This window comes from Dromaius novaehollandiae, chromosome 13 (genome assembly GCF_036370855.1).
Source record: "Dromaius novaehollandiae isolate bDroNov1 chromosome 13, bDroNov1.hap1, whole genome shotgun sequence".
Taxonomy (NCBI): Eukaryota; Metazoa; Chordata; class Aves; order Casuariiformes; family Dromaiidae; genus Dromaius; species Dromaius novaehollandiae.
This window is the reverse complement of record NC_088110.1, coordinates 21,080,390-21,104,553: the sequence shown is the minus strand read 5'-3', so window position 1 is coordinate 21,104,553 and position 24,164 is coordinate 21,080,390. Positions and strand designations below refer to the sequence as shown.

At 39.2% G+C, this 24,164-nt stretch overlaps 1 protein-coding gene across 1 annotated transcript; it reads left to right on the top strand.

Moving 5' to 3' along the window:
* Positions 1 to 841: 841 nt before the first annotated feature.
* Positions 842 to 23,318, top strand: MLYCD (malonyl-CoA decarboxylase). The gene is made up of 5 exons (XM_026092594.2): positions 842 to 1,394; positions 7,658 to 7,770; positions 9,490 to 9,646; positions 10,594 to 10,743; positions 21,933 to 23,318. Exons 1-5 carry the CDS (start codon positions 873 to 875, stop codon positions 22,464 to 22,466), a joined length of 1,476 nt encoding a protein of 491 aa, XP_025948379.2. The 5' UTR covers positions 842 to 872; the 3' UTR covers positions 22,467 to 23,318.
* Positions 23,319 to 24,164: the final 846 nt, after the last annotated feature.

Below are 24,164 nucleotides of genomic sequence, written 5' to 3'. Positions count from 1 at the left end.
GCAGGAGGGTGTCAACAGGAGACATCTCTGCAAGATTGGAGCTACAGACCGGGAACAACACGTATGCATTTAGCTTTATTCATGAGTAGCCCTGTTTTTTTGCTACGGTACCAAAGGGCACAGAACTTGCAAGATTGTGTCTGCAGGTTACGCAACCCAATTTGAGCAATTTCCTGCGCTCGTCTCAGAGTGAACAGGCACCGGCGGGCCTGGCTCGGGCTCCCCGAGACTGCGCAGTCGCCCCTGTACCACATCTACGGACGAGCCTGCAGGTTTCCAGGAGCCCCGATTTGCCGACTTCATGAGACAGAGGCGATGAACCGTTTTGAGGTCGGATGCTACTGGACTTACAAGAGCATTATGTGTGATGCCACCCAAAACCGCCTTGGCAGTGCCACAGGCCAGGCGGGACGCGACGCCCCTCTCGCCTTGGGCGTCAACCTGAGGTGCAGGTGGGCTGTGGGGGGAAACAGCCCTGACTATGGGAGGGATGGAAGGGACAGGCAAGAAGGCCACGGGGTAGTACAGTGGAGGGAAGAGCACTCTGGCAAAGACAAGCTCAGGGCGGGCAAGAAGAAAGCGGGCAAAAGCCCTGCGCAGGGCCCAGCACAGCGCCCATCACGGGGCGAGGCACCGCCCCGGCGAGGCCGCCCAACGGCCGGCCGCTCTCCGCGCCACACTCAAAATGGCGGCTGAACCACTCCCCTCACCCCCATGCCACACTCTTACGGCCTTTCTATTCTCGCTTCCGATTGGTGAGCAGGACTAGCAGTCTGCGGCGCCAGCCAATCAGTCTGCCCGCTCGGGGCCCGGAGGCGGCGCCGCGGCCTGGCCCGGGTGCAGGGCATTCCCCGCCTGTCGCAAGAGGCGGAATGAGCCGCTTGGGCCCCTGCCGCCTCCTGCGCCGGTCCTGGGCTGCGCTGCGGGTGCTGCGCCGCGTCTCGGTGGCGGGCGGCCCGGCGGGCGCCGCCCCTGCGCCGGGCATGGAGGAGCTGCTGAGCCGCTCCGTGCCGCCGCTGCCGCCCTACGAGACCAAGGAGAAGGCGCCGCCGCCGGCGGAGCTGCGCGGCGCGGAGTTCATGCGCTACTACCGCGGCCTGGAGGCCGGGCCGCGCCGCGCCGAGCTGCTCACCCGCCTGGCCCGCGACTTCGGCGTGGACCACGGCCGGGTGGCGGAGTTCAGCGCCAAGGTGCTGCAGGCCCGGGAGCAGGGGCGGGAGCTGGGAGCCCTGCTGCAGGCCGAGGACCGGCTCCGCTACTACCTCAACCCGCAGTACCGGGGCCTCCTCCAGCACCTGGGCCGCCTCGAGGGCGGGCTCCGCTTCCTGGTGGAGCTGAGGGGCGACCTGGTGGACGGGCTGGCCACCAAGGCGGTGGACGGGCCGCACGTCAAGGTGAGGGCTGGAGGGGACGTGGTTTGGGGCCTCGCAGGTGCTGCTTGCGGAGCCCGGTGGGCCGCGTTCCCCACTGAACCCTGTCGGCCATCGGGGTCTCTGTAGGGTGACAGCAGAGCCCCTCGCCACTGGCCGTGGCACCAGTGGGAGCTGGCCATGCTGCCCCGTGCTGAGGGGCAGGGAGGGAGCGTCCAGCGGTGTGAAGCGATGGGCTTTCCAGAGCCACCCGGCAGTAGACCTGCGAAAGGGTCGTGTCCTGGCCAGGGAAGAAGTGCTGCACTGGCGCAGCGTGACATAAGGTAACGCAGCTGGCGACGTGCATGTCGAGCAGGGACCTGCTGCGTCGGGAGCTCAGCGGAGAAGTGGCAGGCAGCAGCGTGACTCATGAGCCTGATATAGCGCCAAAGCGACAGAGCAACCACCTTGTGCTAGTGGTGAAGGACATCACCAGGAGAAAGGAGTTGTCATGACTCAGCTTGGGGCTGCATAGGAAATGGATGAGGTGGGACGTCGCCAGAAGTGATGTGAGGCAGCATGGTGCCATGGCTCTGGCAGCAGCAATGATGGAGCAGAAAACAGTGGCGAGTATTTGATGATAGGATTTTCCAGCAGGCAGTAAAGGTTCTCTCTGGAAGATAGCGACTTGTGCAGATGCGCAGAGCGTGGCTTGCTTGTCGATATTCAGGTCCAAAATAAGTTGGACAAGAGAAAGATGTTTTTGGTGTTGCTGCTGGGTTCTTAAATTTGCTAGAAAAATACAGCGTCTTTGTAAATTAAACACGATTACCATATAACTGAAATAGCAGCAAAAGTTGGTAAGGTTACTTGCCAATTAAGATAGGTAATAGACGTCGCATAATAATGTTCTGTAATCAGTTTCCACATCCAGTCGGATCATTTTAAGTAAAAACAAATGAATTTTACAAAAATTAGCAGAATAAAAATCTGTATAAAACAGTTGAATGCATAGGTATCAACTGATACAGTATGCTCAGAAACATACTAATCCATTTGAATGTAGAAAAATATTGTTTGCAAAATTAAAGCTTCAATAAAAAGGGTGTCATAAGCATTTTGTTGCATTTTCTTGGCAAGATATCATCTGGAAAAGCTTGGTTTCATGCTGTGTAATATGATCAGGCTTTCTTCCGCATAGCTATTCTTGTAGTCTTCATTTGCACTTGATGGCCTGTTGACTTGTTCTTGGTGCTGAAGGAAAATTACAGAGTGCACTATCAGGCCTACTGGAATTTTGTTTTTTGCCCAAACTGTCTAAAATATTACTTGGACAGTCATCAGTCTCTACTTTGCATGTTGAAAGACCTGTTAAAATGAGGGTTAGACGCTACTGTAGTGTAAATAGAAAGTATTTTTATATATGTTCAAAACATCAACACATAGTAGCAGTTTGCATTGTTAGATATTGGTTGATGAAGCATTGATGTGTTCTGTTTGTTCAATGACTTTCAATAAAATAACATATACAGGTGATAAGGTCACTTGAAGACATGTTTGTGTACTTTACTCGTTGTCTAAAGCAGAGCAAAATGGTGTGAAGAAAGGGGGAGATGAAAAAATACAATGATAATAGTAGTGCTGAAAACTTATCTAGTTCATGTTTTATGTTTTTTGATTTTTTTTCTCAATTGAGTGGTTTTTTTTTAATGACGTAATTAGTATTAGCAGTGCAGGAAGCAATAAAACAATCCCCTTTTATTTGTATGACACTGTTTAATGCCATTTTGCTAATGGGCTGATCCTACAGTATCTCACCAAGGAGATTCTGTATCTATATGTTGAAGCTAATTTGGAAAAAAACAAAGAAACTCTGAAATACTCGACAAAATCAAAATAGGTGTAGAGATCACCATGCCTGACTGAGGCAGATCAAGCTTAAAACCTGATTCTAAAGCCATGGAAGAAGTTTCCTGAATTGTGAAAGGCTAGCCTATTACCTTTGTTTTTTAATATATATAATATTGTCAGATACTTAACCAGTAGCTGAGCCATCTGTTTGATATATGTGGAGTGTCAGTTACTACTGTTTAATACTATGTGTATCTATGAATATCTGTACGTAAGTTTTCATTATAGGGTGTTTTATTTGTTTGAGAGGGAAAGTGAAATAACTCTCTCATCAGGGAGGAAGATTTTCTTAATGAAAGCTTCTAATCTGAATTTTCTCCAAGAGTTTTCCCATTTGTTGCCCCCAAAATAGGGAGGTCATGTGGAGATCAAAAAGCCTGTATTTTGCTGTCTTATAGCAAGACCATGGAATGAAAAAAAATCACACTTGTTATACTTATCTAATGAAAGCCAAAGTATAGCTTAATAATTTTTAAATGCTAATCTGAGTATGCCTCATTGCTCAACTTTCAAATTGGGATGTGGAATAACAAATGATTAGTGGTTTTTTTTTTTTTTTAATTAAATGTCTCCAATCCTTTTCCTTGCAAAGATAAATATTTAAGTGTAATTTGATGACTAGAAAGGCCTCTGAGATGAAAATAAGAATTTACTTACCATTAAATTAACGAAATAAGTGAACCTAACTTGAGAATGTTAATGCTTGAATCGAACCTTTCAGAGACTTAGCACATAGTATGATATTAAACGCAACTCAGCGTTTTGTTCAGATGGCTTGTATTAAACCTGATTTTGGATAGCATAAAGTACTTAATGTCTTTCTATGCTAAGTTTTGTCAACATACATAATTCTTTCAGCTTCAGACTGCACTGTAATTTTATAAAGCATTATTATTTACAACTGATAGATTACTGAAATTGAGCTATAATTCCTATAAACAGTATTCCTGCCATTACTTTCTTCTCTGGTTACAGTTACATTGTTTTTATACCACTATATCTTGGACCTAAAATAGCTCTATACTGCATTCTACCCCTTCAGAAGTAACCCTCAGTTCAGAGTTGTGCATCGTTATATCCTGTTGTGGGGAGTGTACTTGTTTTAAACGTGTAGCTACTTCAAAAAAGCAAAATGTATCAGATTCCTTCATTTTCCACTTTTACCAATCTCTCTGTAGTATAACTGGCTTTCTCCCAAGTTGGTCGTTGCCATCTGAGCCATGTTGCTGCCAGTGGATGCAGAGCAGTGTGTTCAAAATAGTGACGAGCAGGAGTGCAGCCATCAGCAGTTTTCCTTGCTAGCTGTTGGACCGCTGCTTGAAATGGTGTTGGTGTGCCAGAAAGCAGATGGATGACAGGAGAGCTATAGGAATCTTAGTTTGACCCCAGCTTTGACAACTCTAGCTTATTTTTCTGGCTCATAGAGTGCCCTTACAAAAGAAAAGAAAACAAACAACCCTGAAATACACAGAGACTTTCACTACACCTAGGGATATCTGCTCAAAATGATAGATAGTTATTTTGAAGAACTTCAGAGCTGTGCAGAAACAAGGATTCACAGGGGAACTACCTTAAAGCCAGAAAAAACAAAGCAATCAGAATGCACTTTTTGAGTTATACCTGTACAGTTAGAGTGGAAAAATGTGTATAAAGGAGGGGAAAAAAAAAAAAGAAGAAGAAAGACAACTCTGTAGATGAGACAGATTCAGCTTTTGCCAATAAAGGTGTTGGTGATGCAGGCTGTGTTGAGGTTGCTGTGTTGTACTGCTCAGGAGCTGCAATTCCTGAGTGACCTAGCCATGCCAGAAAGAGCCCTGAGCCCTTCATGGAGATGCATGAATGCAGACAGTTCTAGGCTTTCCTTTTTTCTTTTCTTTTCTTTCCTTTTCTTTTTTTTTCTTTTTTTTTACATACAGCTTGTTTTTCCTGCCACTTTTCCTGTAATCCACTAGCACAGAAGCATCAGCAAGAACACTGTTTTGCCTCTGTAGATTACTGCTACCCTGAGGTGTACTGTCAGACCGTGTCTAGTATTGAAGTGCCCTGAGCCAGCAGTAATTTTGTGTTTTTCATGGTAACTTCATATTACAGAAATTTCACAGTCTAAAATGTTTTGGTAGTGGCAGCTTGCTCTTTTGGGGGATACTACAGGAGCACAGGTATAAAATAATACCAGTAAGCCCCCAAGGTCATCAGACTTGCTGTGCATGTGCAATGGACGTATACATGTCCATTTATTTGGCAGGGGAAGGTGTGTGGCATATGCCTCTCTCACCAAAAGAAGTTCTGAGGCTCTCCTAGCTGCAAAGTTTCGATGTCACTGATCTAGTTCTTTGTAAGGACACTTACCTTTATCAGGCTACCTGTTCTTTGTTTTTTTTTTTTTTTTTTCCTAGCTGCTGTTATGTGGGATGATGTTACCTAGAGACATAGAAGGAAGGAATATTTTGATCAGAAGGTTAATGAAAACTGGGAGGACTGTCCTTTACTAGGGAGGATTCTGCTTAATGTGATCCATCATTAACTCTTGGTTCTTCGGTGATACTTGTTGCAGATAGTCACGTTCACGTGTTTTTTTCAGAGGTTATTTTTTATGCTGGGGAGTTCTGTAGCTTCCATCATTTTCCAGTGGGGTTTGCTTATCCTGAAAGCACAGTTCTTTGTTCAGCTTTGTACAGGTGCAGGTGAAAGTACAACTGACTTTCAGCACATCTGCGTGGTGTATTACATAACTGAAAGAAAGCCCTACTGAGAAAGAGCAACAAAGTTAGAACTAATTTGCAAATATTGGCAGATCTGACTTCTTGGAAGACTTTGTGGGTATTCCATGCATTTGGAATGATGTCTTTGACATTTTCAGTATTTGTAGTATTTGTCAATTTATGCTTCAATAAACAAGCTCTTCTTTCGTTGTATTTATGAGGGTGCTACTGAAAAAAAGTAGGAAGGTGTCATAAAATTTCATGCATGAAAGAAGTGACATTATTCTGTGGAGACAAATGGCTATTTTCTTCTTGGTGGTTTGTATAATAGCCAGTTCTGCATAGACAAAGGTATATACCAAATGGAAAAGCTTATATATTTGGCTAACACTATTTAGTAAACATAGAAGATGTTGGTAGGAAAAAAGGAAACCGAGGCTCTTCTGTATGAAAATTTGAGTCTGCGCTTCAGGTGTGGAAAAGAACCAGGATTTGCCATGAATTTACCTTGCATGCTGCATTAGCATGGTCATTATCATCGACTTCGCTCTAAGTATTTTTCTGGGAGGAGTTAATTTAATTATATATTTGGGTAGATTAGTATAGATTGAAATACCTGATTTCAGTTGGCTGCAAGTACAGTCTGGGTCTGAAAATTTTCAAGTTTTTTTAGTATGCTGAATTAGACTAGCTTTTGGTCATAAAAGCAGTCTTTTCTTTTTTTCTTTTTTTTCTTTTCCATCTTGGAATATTTATAGCAATTATTTTTGGCCAACAGGAGCCTCTTTTGATGTGTGTCTCTTAAAAAATGCCTCTATGACTTTCATCTTTTTTAGGATATGATAGGAAATATTTTTGCTTTCATAGGAAAGTTCTGAGACTATAATTCAACTTTGGAAAGATATTTCAAGTAGTAATTGTTGGTTTCTGGATGGATTTGTATTTTCTTTTGTTGTTTTTGCTTAAAGGTAGCAAGCCAAAGTACATTGGAACATTATTTTTGTCTCTCTTGTATAGCACCGGCTATTTAATAAAGGTCTGAAGAGAAGCTTAGGAGTTTTTGGTTTTTAAATAAGTGAATGTAAGTTGGGTTCAGGTAAGCCTAAAGTTCTGACCAAGCTGCTGGTAAGGTGTTGGTAGTATCATATTGTATCCTATAGGCAAAGCAACATAAGAAAGAAAAAAAGAAGCTCTAGAATGTCTTAAAGAGATATCCACGCTGAGCTGAGTTCAAGAAACCTTTCTAAACTCAAATGAGAAATTTTAGGCAACTAAAAATAATATAGGTAACAGAAATTCCAAGTCCTTATTTCCATCAAATTTCCCATGATTTATTTCATGGTATTTAAATTAATGCATCTGAGCAGCTCTGCAACTGCTGCCTGATTGTCAGGACTTCAGATACTTCTATTTAGTATCTCCTTTTCATCTCCTTTGTTTTGCATTCTCTTCCATTTCTCTGTCTGTAGTTTACTACTGGCTGTAAGTTCATTGTATCTGGTAAATATTTGCATCGTTTTAGTCCTGTATGAGGAAAACTTGAGCTGTTGTGCCATTAGTCTTCTCAAACAGAAGCATTAGTTTCCCTGAACTTCTCAGTGTTGCAGTTTGAAACAGTGAAGACTGTCTTTGCTCACATTTTTATGTTCTACTTAGCTTATTTATTAAAAGAATCAATTTTTCTTCTTTCTGCAGGAAATGAATGGAGTTCTAAAGAACATGCTTTCAGAATGGTTTTCAACAGGATTCCTAAATTTGGAACGGGTCACTTGGCAATCACCTTGTGAAGTACTCCAAAAAATTAGTGAGTAAGTGCTAAAAATTGCTAACACTTGCTGATGGGGACTTTCTGCAGACATGATTGTACAGATCCACTATTTTCAAGATATGCTTTTGAATGTTGAACAATAGGCAAAGTATCATTAAGGAACAGTTGCACTGAACTCGCTAAAGAGCACTCTTTTTAAGCCTGAATTAAGTGAACAGTGAAGAGGACTGTAGTCCCATAATTTGATCTGTTAGCTCACGTGCCACGTTTGCAGACTGCTGCCTTTTCCAGCTAGCCTAGTTTCCTTCCCTCCTGCGCAGTTGTTCTTCACATTCCCAGAGGTGCTGCTGTTACTTTTCCTGTAAACCAAGATCCTTGCTGCACTGCCTTCTCACCCCCCTTTCAGCTGCTGCTGCTGCCACCGCCTCCGTAACCACTGCCACCTTCTTCTCCCCTCCATCCTCCCTGAGTGGCAAAATCAGTGCATAACCAATATTTATGAAGTCTGATACAGCACTGGGTGCAGAACACTTCCTGGCATTTTTTACTTCTAATGCAGTGAGGCTTGCCATCCTGTCTGGAAACGGTGAGGTGAGGTGCCCAGAATCAGTTGTAAACTCTGTATGGAGAGAGCACCTTGGTTTTCTTTTATTTTCTTTTTCGTTTGTTTTTAATAAACGTCTTAAAATTTACAACATTTATTTCTGACTTTAAAATATTCTAAATTGTATTGATCAAGTAGGAGATGACTGAATAAAAGTTACATTGTGTGGTGGTTTGTCATTTGAAAAGCTTGAAATGAATCTCTAAAGAAGGAGTTGTAAAGGTACATGATGTAAATGTCAATGAGGCAAAGAAAACAGAATGCTTACACAACCTAGATTTTCAAAACAAAAATATCTAGTAATATCTCACTTAGGCTTCAGGGTATTTTGGCTTACACATTAGACTCCTTCAGTAAGTAATAGGGAAAAGAACACTTTGAATGATTCCTTGAAGATGTGACTGTGGGAGTGCTAACAAATTTAAGTGTGTTTAATTTCAACTATTGTCGAAGATGATATATTAAAGCATTTGGATAAGGTACTAAAACTGGTTGAAGTGAAACATGTCACCTTCTTGTTTCTACACAGTACATTACACGAACCTTCTGAAAGAATAATTCACAAACTACCCTTGACTCTCATCTAGATCCTTTTAAAAACAAGTGACACCGTGGTGTGGGGGTTGGTGTGCCAGTGACAAATATGTTTTAGAATAGTTCAGAGTAGGAGAGCAGAAATATTTTGAAATACATGTCAAATTGAACTTTCAAAATATATACTAGGCAGTATTACTGTCAGAAATCACTTTGCACTTTCATGTGAAAATTTTGAAGGATTTTACAAGGATGATTGTGGTATCTCTATTTTGTAACTGGGAAAACTAATTCCTGAAGAGAAGTGTGCCCAGAGTCATTCAGTGATATAGTGATCTGAATCTGGTATCCTATATCAAGCACAAAGTGCAAGTGAGATCTCAGATGTGTAATGAACATACCCTAAAGAAAGCTAGAGAGTTGAATATGCAAGATACACTTTATAATCAACTTTGTCATGGTTTCAGGATGGATTTTACTTTTTTCACTTACAGCCAAATGCTCATTTTTTGATCTGACAGTTTTGTCATTGATATCAACAGGAAGAGTACTGAGCTTGTACGGTGGTCAACTGACTTCCATTTTTAAATGAAAAACATAATTTCTTTTTTTTCCATTGAGTTCTGAAGCTGTGCATCCTGTTAGAAACTGGCTTGATATGAAGCGTCGAGTTGGGTCATATAGGAGGTGCTACTTTTTTTCTCACTGTGCAATCCCAGGAGAACCACTGATAGTCTTGCATGTGGCACTAACCAGTGAAATCTCCAGCAGCATCCAGGTACAGTCACTGATACGTTCAGTACACAGCAAAGTGCTCAAATTGCAATACGTACCTTTTAGAAACGATAATTCCTAATACTTTGGGAATATTTGTTATTCCTATAATTTCGAAAAGCAATACGCAGTATGTGGTGCTGATGGTATCCTAGTTTAAGGAAAAAATTAGTGATTGTGGTGTAATTGGTTCCATGGATGTATTTTTCTCAAAAAATCATTTCTGAGATGATTTATTGTCTGGGTACAGTTTTGAATACAACATGGCTCTACACATTCCTGAAACTAATTTGTGTTTCTAGTGTGCAAAGAAACTCAGTGCAGTCCACCTCATTGACTTTTTTTTTTTTCTTTACTGACTACAAGTGATTTAATCCTTATTATACAAATTTTTCCATTCCTTACTGCGCCCAACCTTCACTGCTGTGGGTGATAAAATTGTCTATATATGAAATCTCAGTATGTAGATACTGAAAATGGAGGCATTTTTGTTTGCTAAAAAAATATTTTTGTTAGGGCTGTCAAATTAGCATTATCATTTAGTAGTTTGTTTTTCTTTTGTTTTGTTTTTTTTAATAAATGAGAGAGTTGGCTTTCCTTTTAAGAAATTACAGGGATTCTCTGAATATCTATTGTATTATATAAATTATTGTGGGTTTTTGTTTAAGTGCAGGTGGTATAGGAAAAGATAGTAAATGAGATTAAAACTTCAAAGCAATTATGATTATTTTTGAAAATGTATACAATTATTATTTCCTGTACTTGCTAATAGGTAAGCAGGTCTTCTTTCTGCTTTTTATTTTTGACTAGAACTTTGTTGTTGCTCACAGAGGGCACTGAATAAAACAGTGGAAAAAATGTTAATATATTTGAAAGTTTAAAAGAAGAGCCCCGTCCCTCATAATGATAGTAATAACCACTACTAACTTTTTTTGATTCCTATTTTCCCAGGCGATAGTGAAAGAAGTTCACCCTATAGAAACAGAAGATCTGGACAAAATTACAACAGCAATTTTCTATTCGATCAGTTTGACTCAGCAGGGACTTCAAGGTGTGGAACTTGGGACTTATCTCATCAAACGGGTTGTAAAGGAGCTGCAGGTAGGTGTGGCAAGCTGCAGGTGAGATGTTGTTTGGCCAATGTGCTCCTCCTGCATTCCTGTATTAGTTTCCATTCTGCGTCATTGCTCAAGGTGAGGAGCTGCTTGGTCTTCGCACATGCTTTCAATCTTTGAAGGTATGGAAAGAGTTGGAAAAATGTTTTCTGCTATTGGTTATTGACTGCCAGATGTGGATACTGTCATGTTGTTGACCTGCACTGATTGAATTACTTGTGTTTGTCTAATCACAGGCATAGGTTGCTTAAAAGTCAAATCGTGAAAAGTCAGAAGTGAAGGTAGCTTAAATTAGTTTTATTTTGCAATGTAGTGTATTATATGATTTACTGTTGTCTCTCAGTTGAGTATGTGGGGGTATTGTTAACACAGGCGAACAGGTTCCCTCCCAGTCCCCCAGGTCAGTATTTTCTCTCTCCAATGTACTGTTTTTTTCCTTTTCCAGCATGTCATGGATGCTGCTGTTAAAAAGATATTTCCTTTACGTAATTCTTTTTTCTTGTTTGTTACAATGAATTGCCACTTACTACGTATACAATGCACATGCTTGCTTACTTGAATGAATATGTGTGTAAACAAAACAAAAAAAAGGGCAGGAGGAGTTCTTTGGACACTTCTTTTTACATAGGAAGGAAGAAGTCTTCAACTCTTGAAAGTCACAGGATTCAGTTGCTTTATTGCAAATCAGTTCTCGGAATTCATATAATATTATGGGAGTATTTCTAGCAGTGACACGTCTTGGAGAACCTTTTTCCAAGCAGCTGGGGAAAAGAACAGAAATCCATTTAAACGAAGTGCTGTGAAGGAGGCAGATTTCTGTTAAGTACACTACTTCATTTAACAGTCTTTCATACTTGAAGTATTAACAAAGCTGCCACTTAAACAACAGTAGTGACCTCCAGCTTTATGTTAATTCTTCCAACATCTGGATTTGTAGTGATGTTCAGAAAATAATCTGTAATTTAGAACTTCAGTTTTATTTACAAAAATAACTTAAACTTGAATGCATCGAACTGTTACTAATACAAAATCATCGATTAGTCAACTACTGCAACATAGCTGGCTGGCCTGAACATTTTTTTTCCCCCCATGGGTATTTTGGCTGAATTTTGTTGCTTCTTGCTTTTGAAATGGCTTTCTGAAGTGCAGTAGTCCAGGTATAATTAGACTGTGGCATCTGTCTGGTCTTGACTGAGGCGAAATTTGCATAAATCTATGCAGTTACCTGCTTTTGCATCTGAAAAATAATTTCTAGATGATTGAGTTGTTCTTGTAAGATAACCCCGTTGACAATGTATTTGTCCATAGCTAAGTTGTTTACAATACTAGAAAAGTTATGAGCGAGTTGTACAGGCAAATAGACATACCATCCTTCAATAACCTATGTGCAAGTTCTAAAATTTGACATGTTCAGTGGAAGAGTGTGCTCCTTATTTAAGACATTAAGACAAAGTTTCTACATTTAAACACTGTAAAATCCAGCCCTCTCGGCATCTCTGAAATATGCAACGAATAGCAAACGCTTTACCTGAAAAGCATTTAAATGCATCCTAATCATAATATTATTGCCTCAAGCTTAAATAATTTATTTAATATTGAAAACTAAACACATTTCATACAATGTCAAAGATAGCATTCTTCCTTCCCACTTAAATTTCATATACTGCTTTAAGTTATTGTGAAAAATATGTTGCTCTAGGTATGGTTTTATATGGTGAATCTGAAATCAACATCCTTAAAATTAATTGGCTATGAAATTGTGGTAAAACTTAGACTGTGTATACATTTATAATGTTTCAAACATAATTCAGCTACCTGGAAAAGTATTAAATTATGTAAATGAGGTACATATTTCTTCTCCATGTTTGTGCTGTTGCAAGAAGGATGATTTCATGCTGGCTGTTGTTGTGTAACAGGATGTTCCATATCTGCAGATACTCTATTTTATCTTTTTAGGCGTTTATGGAGTAAAATCTTTAAAGGTATTAAAAACACTTGAAATAAGCTTTTTTTCCTGTGATTCAGGAACAACCATAACTTTCTATTCTGGTATTCCTCATCCCTATTCCCAAAAGCGTATTTTATGAAGCTTCATGGATATAACTTATTCTGGCTGGGTGGACAAACAGTGACAGTTCATCATGCGTTGCTGGAATTTTTAATCTGTGTCTTCAGAACAGGACCAGATACCTTTTTTTGACGATATACTTCAGTCAACCCGACGTTATCAAGCTGAGTGAGGTGAAAATTTATGAAATGGAGCATGGGCCACTGTTATGGGGGGGTCAGAGTAGATGATTCAGTTGTTCTATCTGACTTAATAACCCATTAAAACCAGGTTTTATTTAGAAGTCTGATTTTTCTTTTTTTCACCTTTTGATCAGACTTCTTAAAGATAAATGCTGGCCATCTTGTTCTTGTCTTACTTCTAAAGCATTAAGTGCCTTGTAGACTTCACATCTGCATAGTAAGGCACCTTAGTCCATTTTCCTCCTCTCCCCCAATTCACTTGGCTAACTGTCCAACTATTTTAAAAGCCAGAAATCACCCTAAGAATCAGACTAGTGTTCAAGAGGGAAAACTCCAGTTTCATGGGGTTTTAAACCATGTAAGAGTGGAATTTTCAGTCAGAATAGTATTTCTGCAGTTGTCCCTTTTTTGTAGGAAGTGAAGTAGATCTGAATTCTGTAGTTAGCGAGTTCAGTGACTTGTTTTTTTTCTTGCTTGCCCTAAGACTTATGAAACATTGTAAGAATCATATAATACATAAGGTTTTCATTAATGTTTTATTGTAATGAATTAACACACATCCTTCTAAGGCATAGAATACCTAGCACACTTGTGTCACATTCTTTGATTGGAATTTCTTGCTACTCTTGAGTCAGACTTAAGCAAAAAACCTCAAATTTATAATGAAGTCAAGAGAATTGCCTGCAGTAGTTTTGACATTAACTTCAGAAAACAAAAATCATTAATTTATGTCCATTAGTAGTATATAAGATGTGCATGAAAATGGATCCATATCTCTTACTTTCCTTCTTTTATCAAATGCGAAGGAATGGTTAGTTACATCTAAGAAATCTGAAGCAGTAGGTGGGTTAATATGTTAAGTTGCATGATGATAAAATCCTTTTTTTGTTACAGTATTAGGCATATTCAGCTGGATACCAGTCACACTTTTTTAATCACTACCATCAAAACAAGGTATTATCTTAAATCCAGTTTTCGTTCTGCAGTACGGTTTAAAAATGTGGTGCCCCATCAGTCATTTCTTGCCACTTGAGCAACTTCAGATAGTGTCGTTTCCAAGCTGTACCTTGTAGAATGAGATCACTTCTCCTTGTTTGTTGGTTGGTTTCTCTAGTCTTATGAAATCAGAAGCCTACTCTGTTACTGGGACTGCATTTAATAAAAATAATGGTGGGAACATAGCACAAGAAAAGACTTTTACTTACTGACTTTTCAGCACATTTCTGACTCAAGATCAAAGCGTGGCTTTAGTTTACTTTGTGGGGGTGTGGGCAGGCTGCATCTCTACCGAATGGATATGAAGAAAGAATACACAGAATGCTGCAGTTACAACGCATTTCAGAAATCTTCTTATGGGATAGTATTTTATAATACTTCTGTAAAGCCAGGACAGAAAAAGCCCCCCTTCTTGTATGTGGGTGGCAAACTATACAATTTTTGTGAGATCTGAAGTGAAAAGATGGAGTTTAATCCAGAATTGTTTTAAGCACCACTTGTAAGTGCAGCAGAGTACGATTATTTTGACTCTATAACTACTGCGTTAAAAGGAACTTAATGCCCTGGCCTGTTGAAAATGGACAGTGATTTTAAGGAAGGGCTATGTTAAAACCATTTTAAAGGTACAGCAATGTCCATGTATTTTCTCTATCTCTACCATATGTTTTCTTGCTGATAGACCTGATCTTGGTACCATTGAAGTACTAAGAAGAAAGGTAATCCAGGACAATTTATCCATGATGCATGTTGTTCTCTACTACTTTTCTGTAGTTCTATGATGTAGTTAATACTTTTTTCTTTTCTTTACTTCACACTTTCTTCTGTACTCTTTCCTCTTTGTTCCAAGTATTATTCTTGAATTTATTGTCTTGAATTCTGCAAGAAACATCTCCCATTATGTATTTTACACCTGTGAAGTAACTCTAAAACACCATACTGTTGTTATCACTGTTTAGGATGAAGAATTATTTGATGTACTTTCATAATGCACAGTCATTCAGCTTTCATTGTGTAACTTTGTGACTCCCATCTCAGTGGGCTCCACCTTTCAATGGAGAGAAGCCTGTGTGTTTCAGTTTCAAAATACTTCTATTGCAGAATGGCTGCAGGGCAAAGGCAGGGCATGTCATCAGTCATACGTTTTGTCCTTCTTCCAGAATTCTGAAGATTCCACTTCGGTGCATTAAATTGCATGTGTGTGCCGTCTTTCTCTCTGGTCAGGTATAAGCAAAGGACTTTGCAAGGCTGTGTTCAGAGTAGACAGTTTGGAGCAGTGTTATAGCCACTTACTTTAAAAGGGACAAACAATACAACAGTAGTGCTGAATTGACTTTATATTGGTGGCAGCAGCTGAAACAATATGGCCTCAGCAAAAAAATCTTGTTAGCATCAGAAATTACATATCATTAAACACGCTTCCAGCTGCCTCCTTGAAAATAGGTAGTTGAGGTCTGTGATAGGAAAAGGATTTATTTGTTTATTTTTATATATATATATGTGTGTGTGTTTGTGTGTATATATATAACCTTTGCATTGCTTTGCAATAAACAAGTCTTAAAGCATTGCTAAGTGGCCAAGTATCCCAAGTTACATATGTTGAGACTGTCTTTAATTGAACCGATAATAAAATACTTGGGGAAGAAGAGACCATTTGAAAGGGTTGAGGAATTTCTGTTTTTCATTACATTTGAACGGTTGATGTTTAATACACTTTTATAACTTGCTATTTGTTTGACTTAACTTTTGTGGACATCTGTTTGATCTGCAGAATGTTATTGGACTCATATTTTCCCAAGGCACTGCAAACTCCTAAAGCTTCTTTTTTTATCCTCCAGTAAAAATCCTTTATGTGACTTTGCCTTAACTTAACCCGCTCTGACACTTCTACTTGTAAATGCCATTGTAATCTAAAAACTGAAATCTCGGCTGTCATTCCTCATAAGGGAAGTTCCAGTAGATCAGAAAAAGACATGCACTAAGTTAGAAACATGCTAATAGCTGCTCTTCCCCCCCTGCTGTTGAAGCCCTTATTTGGAAAGATTTTTAAAACTGTATTGAAACATTGAACTAGCATGTCAGACTCTACATGTTAGGTCTCTGTACTATAAAGTTAGGTCTAAAAATTGGACCTAAAAATTAGGTCCAAACATAGAAATGTTGCTAATTCCTTGAACTGTTCATACACTGTTAAACACAAACATATGTAGGGAAATGCGTCTCACCTTCAAAGAATGTCAGGTATAGATTCCATCAGGAAAATATTTCTTGCAAATAGCTTTTTATTAGTACCATTAGGAAGATTGCAGGAGTAGTGCCTCTGGTAAGGCTTACAACCCTCGGTGTAAGCACTGTTAGTCTGAGACATTGTACAGAAGTTAATGGCTCCTGCTTTTGAGTCTTTCACTAATTTAAGCAGATGGAGGACGTGAGAAGTTGAGTCACAGAAATAGCCCCTCGGTGTCATCTCTTCATATGTGCACAGGTAGCAGTTTGTATCCTTAATCTTTGCCTAGCCGTTATGATTTGGCATTTGCCACAGGTATTATAATATAACTGGGTCAAGGAGAGGGATGTAACGGAGATCAGAACAGGGCCTCTGGGAAGCAGCCTGTTTCACGTAGAAAGGAGTCCTGGGGGAAAGTGTGCTGCTCTAAATATTCCAAGATTTTTCTATTTTGTTAGTCGCTTTACAAAAATTTGCTGCACAAATAATTTGGAGGTGTTTTTGTAAATGGGTTTTTATTGTTCTCTGGGTATCTCCTGTTTGGATTCTGTTTGGGTAGGCATTGGGATGAATTCATTAGTTCCCTCATAATACTCTGGTTCCAGTTCTGGGAACTGGCTACCTATGCGTTTTGTGTAATCTCTTAGTTACATTAACATATGTAACACAGGAAGCAGACAATGTAAATAATGTCTTGTCTGTTTTAAATTTTAAGCATGTATTGCTCCCAGAAATGAATAGAATTCTGAGATAATTTCAGACAACTATTAACAACAACAACAACAAAAAAAACCTTCAAAGTAGGTGCTTGGAGAAAAGTAGGCAGATGTATTTCTAGCTAGCTGATAGGTGCTGGTGAATGTGTAGACAGATGGATTTCTCATTAGACAGACATTTAATTCAGAATGTGTTTATAGCCACTCTACGTGGTCTATAGCTCTACAGAAGGTACATCATAGCAATTCAGTCTGCAGATGACAGACATGGTGAAGCCTTTGAGAAAACTGCTTAGAATTTCATAGCCTGTGGCATTTGGGGAAGAAAACTGATAGCTACTATATCACGCAATAGAATGCTTAACAATTGGTGGCAGGTTTTAACTTTCTGGTTGGGCTGTTGATAATTGCTACCTTAATTTGATCTGGTGACCTGGGGAGATCATAATTTCCAAACAGGCTTTGCTTTCATTGATGAAAAATGTGACCTTGGACTGTGGCTTTCAGAGTGCAAGACAGTTTCAGATGAGACATGGATAATGGGAGAAATCTGCACTCTTCTGCAATAAAAAAAACTTTAAAAACCCAACCAAAAAAAAAAAAAAAAAAGGAGCAGCTGCTTCTTAATGGTGTGTGGGTTTCTGACAAGAAAATAAACATTAACGGATCTCCACCAATAGCCGCAGAAACTAGCACATCAATTTAGCAAGAACATAAATGCGCACACTTCACTGCATCTATTTGTTTTTTCTACAAGAAGTGGCTGCCTCAGATAAGCTCCTAAACTCGAGCATTTATCAGATATGTGGTAGTCAATGCTGTAGCTTCAAAATGGGGTCACTTTCCCATGTCTTATCTCTCTTAGAAAATATGCACAATTTCTCCTCTTATGTTTATTAATAGAGTTGGGGTTACTAACTTCCTGATAAATAATTCAGATTGGGATTGGTGAACAGGTCACTTCTTTGTTTACCATTCATTTTCAGAGCAGTCATTGTCACCATGATGCAGAATTACAGTACTTAATTAGGAACTTTGATACAGGAATTAGTATTAATACACAAATATGGGAAGAAACTCTTTGTTTTCACTTTTGTCATTGTGTATTGCTACCCTCTCTGTTCTGCAAGCTGGGAGGTGAGATCAAAATTGTTACCCTTTGGAGGCAATGGGCATGGTTCAGTTCCTATATGGAAAGCCCTGGTTGTTAGCCCTGTTCAACAGCAAAATAGTGTTTTCAAACTCTGTGCTTTCTTAGCAGAGATAGTGCAGAAAACCTTACTTTCTGGTAAGCAGCCTTTTCTCATGGTCCAGTCCATTTTTCTATTTACCTGGAAGGTAATCTACTTCCCAAATTTCAACAGTACTTTCCCTCTCTTCCCCTCTCAAGTTTTATCCCCAAACGTGTCTTAAGAATGCATGAAAGAGACCTAAGCAATGTGTTGTCAGAAGCACTGTTTTATAGGATCAAATAATGTAGTTGGAAAAAATAGACAACCTTTGAGGAGTATAATTCCTTCTTTGGGTCGAAAAAACCCCAATGAAACTAAATACCCCACATTCTGTATTCCTTGAATCCCACCTGGAGGAGAATAGACTCTAACAACCTGTCTTGCTTTTAGGTGGTCATCCCTGCCCCACACAATAGTAACATCTGTACTCCCTTTAGCAGAACATCTAGCATTTCCCACTGATAGCTCATTAATTTGAAAACTCCTACCCATCCATCCCTACCTCTTATCTTCTCTGTGTTATGGACTAAAGATGAACTTTAAAGCATATTAGAGAATAAAGACATAGAAAAATGAACCCTCATTTTGAAATCCAATCTTTTTGGACAGGAGTTTGCTGCTATTTAAGGATGCTGACTTGAAAAGGGTACTTCTCATTACAGATTACAGGTTTGTATTCGCATGCCTTAAGGTTCATTTGCAGGTCTGTCACATCCTAGACAGTTGCTGTGTTGTTATCCATCATTACTGTGTGGACAAACACAGGGGTGCTAGGTCACTGAATCTTCAGAAGGGAGTTGTGACCCTCTCTTCTGGCAGAGATTTGTGTAGCCTCAGTAGGAGCTGGCATGCAAAAGGTCGAGTCGCTTGACAGCAGACTGTCTCAGCAGCTAAGTTACAGGCAAGTCACTGCGGAGTCACCACTGGTCAGCTTTCAGGGTGCTGAGAAGGGAAGGCAGCAAGTGATGCTGCTCATTACCATCTCAACAAAAATGAAAGCTATCAGCCTCTGTCTACAGGGACAAATATCTCCAAGTATTTTTCCGGTAGCCTTTAAAAACTCACGTTTGGACCATCTTTCTGCCTTCTTTTCCAAATCTGTGTTTTTGTGCTAGTAGTGTTGAAGTAGTGTCTTTGGTGGGAGCTAGTGTTGTAGCAGGTAAAAATTTGCAAGTCTGTGGTTTCTGTGACATCCAGAGAAACTGTAGCTGGCAAGGGATCATCTAAGAGTAACTCTACTTTATCATACTAATTAAGATACTGCTGCTATAAAAAAAAGTGGATTCAAAATTTGATGACTATGCATACTCCTTGATTGAAAAACATTATGAGGAGCCAGATGAAAGGTGATCAAAGGAAGATTTAGTGAATGCATTTGATTCTGTACTGAAATTTTAAAAAGTTATTTTGAACTGATTTGTGGATCGAATAATGTTGATATCCTCGGGGAACATCCAGGGGATGGGGGGTGGTGGAAAGAGTAGGTGGGATTGCTTTGTTCTGTTCTCATTTTTTTGCCATTCCCTTTTCCCAAATATATCTAGCTATTTATCCAAATATATATGTGTGTGTGTGTGTGTGTGTGTATATATATGTATATATATATGTATCTACAAATATATGTACATACACACACATACATATATATGTGTGTATATGTAAATATAAAATATGTATATATTTGAATTGAGTAGGGCAGTCATTGCTCTTTTTCAAAAGCAGAGGGGAAACTTTTCTAAAATTGTTGAACTGTCTACTCCAAGAAACAATCTCTGAATAAAAACGATTTTATATATTCATGCCCCTTGTGGCTATGGTTTGCAGCAGGGGCGCAACCCTAATAAACATCTTTTTTTTTATAAGCACAGTCTTTAAATTTGTGTAAATCAGCGCTGAGATATTGTCAGAAGTTACATTCCATAGAAATATCTTTCCACGGATTTCCAAAGAGCATTTTTTCTTTTATGAAATGCATATTAAGTGAAATCTGATAGTTATACTTCACAGATCCTGTTACAGTAATATACTTCAGAATTACTATTAAAAGTAAAATATTTTAATGTCCTTTAGTGGAGACCTGAAAAAGTCAACAGGAGATCAACGCTCACGAGTGATACATAGTCCGAACGTGGTAGCCATGCTAGTTGAGGATATGACCTGATCAGAATCTCATGGGCTCTCTGATTATAGAAACGGTCATTTTGTTCAATGTGATATAGAAGTGAGTGTTTTTATGAAATAATTTGCTTTTTGCTTCATCCAGTTCTCCAGGGAGAGGAAATTTGGGGATGTGTTTGTAATTTCTGTCTGCCTTTCTTGTTCCTGTCTTGACTACAAGAGGAATTCTTTGGCTTACGTATCAATGTAATATCCATGTAATATCCAATGAAGGTCAGATGATGAGAGCTGGTGAGATGAGCCAGTTGATGCAGTTAGGAGTCACAGAACTGAAGGGGTGGTAGATTTGAGCCGGCTGGGCCTACCATAGGGCCAGAAGCCAGCAGAATTGCAGTAAGCTACTTGGGAAGCTCAGTGTGAGAAGAAGAAAGGAGATGTAAACGATCTGTTGAATATTCATTCAGTTATCTAAGTTATTAGCAAATGTTGCATGGCTTAGTGCTCCAGTATGTGGTAGAGGCACGCCAGTCCTGCTCTCCTTGGCGTCTGTGTCCTCGTGATAGAGAATGCAGGCAGCACCATTGCACGGAGCACAGCGGTACCTGAGGATGCAAGCAGTGCATATACAGCTCAAACACCTTAGCAGTACGTGTGCCATTAACATTTGCTAGTGTAAGGTAGCCTCTGAGAGATGATGATTTTTTAATGATTATCCGGGAAATACTCAAAATAGAAAAAACGTGTTTTGTAGTCATTTAAAGACCATTTTCTGTTGTCATTAAGAGACTTCCTTAGTGTTGATAAATGTCTCTGTTCTTACCACTGCTTCCTTCTATATGAGCAGTAATTAAAACAACACTGGTGGTTTCATGTTGTCTATCTTCCTTCTGTTCCTTGCCCCCCCCTCCTTTTTCAGTAGGATTAATTTTGATATCAGTTTTCTTCTCTAACTCTTTATATTGGTGTGCCCAAAACTAACACGCGCTTTTGCTAATGTATGTTTTGCTTTGTGTGATTATGTAATTAATAGTTTTTACTCGTAAATTTGTAGTTTGTGAATAGCATGGATAAAGGACGTCTTTCCAAACTTCATGAAATACTTTTTTTTCCCCTAAAAATCTAGACAGCACACTGTTAAATTAAATCATACAAAAGAAGATCTCTTCTGAGTTTACAGTAGACAAACCATAAATTTTCCTTGATTCAAAAGAAGATATTTACATGTGAAAAATAAATGGCATTAAAAAGGTTTTGAAAACCTATATGCTGATTTTTTTTTTAACCTTATCCCTCTGAATAACTTTTTTGTGGCACATGATTGCATTTGTTGATGTCTGTCTATAAAAGAATATACCAGAATGTGGTGTTGAAAGGCACTATATAAATTCCTTCAAAAAGATGGTGTGCGTGGACTGTAGTTCAGTCACTGTCAAATTTCTTAGTGCTCCAAGTGCTTTTTAGACAGTAACCTGTTACTGGTGGGGTGAATTTTTCCGTCTGTTTATCAGTTAATTCTCTTCTCAGAATTCCTTGTCTTCACTTGACATCAAGAAAAGAGTATCAGCTGTTCTTTCATTCAGACTGCTCATTGTCAATCATGACAAAACTCATGATTTTTTTTCTCTTCTTTTGTCTGCAGAAAGAACTTCCTCAGATAAAGGATTTTTCTAGTCTTTCACCTATCCCAGGATTCACAAAATGGCTCGTTGGTCTCCTCTCCTCCCAAACAAAAGAACTGGAAAGAAATGAACTGTTTACGGAGTCAGAATGCCAAGAAATCTCTGAAATCACAGGAGGCCCTACCACTGAAATGCTGAAGAAACTCTTAACTAGCAATGAATGGGTAAGATCAGAAAAACTGGTCAAAGTGCTCCATTTGCCATTTATGAGACTCTGTGCCTGGTATTTGTACGGAGAGAAGCATCGTGGCTACGCTCTCAATCCGGTAGCAAATTTTCATCTTCAGAATGGCGCGATGATGTGGCGGATAAACTGGATGGCAGACACGAGCCCCAGGGGCATTGGTGCTTCTTGTGGCATGATGGTAAACTACCGGTATTTCTTAGAGGATACAGCCAGTAACAGTGCAGCGTACTTAGGGACAAAACAAATCAAAGCGTCAGAGCAAGTTCTTTCCTTAGTATCTCAGTTTCAGCAGAACAGCAAGCTTTAAATACTGTTAAAAGCTAAGAGCAAGCGTTCCTCACTGCAAAGAGCTGTAATATTCTGTAGTGTCTGTATTCAAATGAGAATGCCCCATATAAAACAAACTTATTCAGCACGGCAGGATGCAAAATGACGTAGGTTATCAGTCATCTTGTTTACGTTGTTAAATATTCAAAGCCTGATGTGCTGTGATTTAGTCACTACAAGTTTCAGACATCTTTTATGTACCAGTGAATTGGAACCGTGTGTTAAAGGGTGAGCAAAATCCTCTCAGTGAGTTACAAACCAGTGGTAACTTGTATGGACTGTTCTTCAGCCCTACCATTATTCTCTTGTTAATAAACTTATAAACCATGTCTTCAGAAGGAGCGGCACTTCTCTCTCGTAGTACTACTCTAATCCATCAGTACCAAAGCACGTGGAAGGAAGTACCGCGTGAAGGTAAATGTTTGGTCAGATATATTAGCAAAACAGTAATTCACAACTTTATTTCAATATATCTTTGTGTTTTTCTCCTTCAAGCACTCTGATGTCAAACCTCCTGGTATTTTCCTTTTTCAAGCCCACTCAAAATCTCACTGAATCCTTGCTCTTCTGGAGCTTGGAAAAACTTTGTGTTAATGGGGTTGAATATTAGGACCACTCACTGCAACACGTATTTGCAGTTTTGCCTGCTAAAATATAATGTGCAAAAGGAAGTGCTCTGTTACTTAGAGCTCAGTTGAGAGTTTTCAGATATGTATGTTATGCTTAAATATTTGATTCTGGTAAATTTTTAAGTTGATAAAGAGTTTTTTTTCTAATGAGAAGGTAGGTGTGGCCTATAAACCAATAAAATAAAATAAACTTTCTCTATAAATCTTGTGTTGTGTATTTCAGCATGTACCTTGCTTCACTTAACAGCCCTCCTTGATGATAGTGTTACCAATGAAGTATGACTATCTTCTTAGCAGATTTTGATGCTGAGTGTTTTGGAATTTCTGATTTATTCCCCCTCTGGCCAAATCCCAGTCCTGTTTTTAAGAGAAGAATTATACAAAGGAATTGAAAGGAATAGAGTTCCTGCTCCTGTATGAAAACAGAGGCCAAGAAAGCTGTAGGGGTCCAATTAGCCTTTCTCCTAGAATGAACTTGTATAATTGGATACATTTTTTAAATATATATATATATTATTTAGAAAAAATCCCATCCTCCAGGCTTACCTATTGTGGTAACCTATTACAGATGTCTTCTAAACAGAGAAAAGCTTGTGCCTAAATTCTGCTGATGGTAGACTTCACAACACTGATGATTAAAGCAGAGAGTAGATTCACTGCCTGTTATTCCCTTCAGAGCAAAGACATTTTCACACAACAGCTGGTCACGAATTTGCAATGGCACCTATCCTATGCCATGGTGATTTCATTGTGTTTTTAAGAATAACTCCAAAAAAGAGGCATGCTGTTGAGTCAGCAGGTTTCTCATACATAAACAAGTTAAGGCAGATCTATTTATTTTCATCAGATATGATTAAAAAAAACCCCAAAACCTAGAGACCCCTTGCAGGCAAGATGTGTCCAGCAATTTTTCATTTGCTAAAACTACTAATGAAAAATTAAGAGTGTCGCCTGAATTGTGGTGGTGGTGGTTTTGGTGCATTTGCCAGAGGTAATATGGTATGAGCCAGAAGATAAGTACTTTTTTGCGCTGCCTCTGGATTAACTTG

Excerpts from the sequence above, each read along its gene's own strand:
- MLYCD (XM_026092594.2), top strand. The coding sequence starts at position 873 with ATGAGCCGCTTGGGCCCCTGCCGCCTCCTGCGCCGGTCCTGGGCTGCG. Across the intron at positions 7,771-9,489 it reads GTACTCCAAAAAATTAGTGA|TTCTGAAGCTGTGCATCCTG; the intron begins GTAAGTGCTAAA and ends TTTTCCATTGAG. Across the intron at positions 9,647-10,593 it reads AAATCTCCAGCAGCATCCAG|GCGATAGTGAAAGAAGTTCA; the intron begins GTACAGTCACTG and ends CTATTTTCCCAG.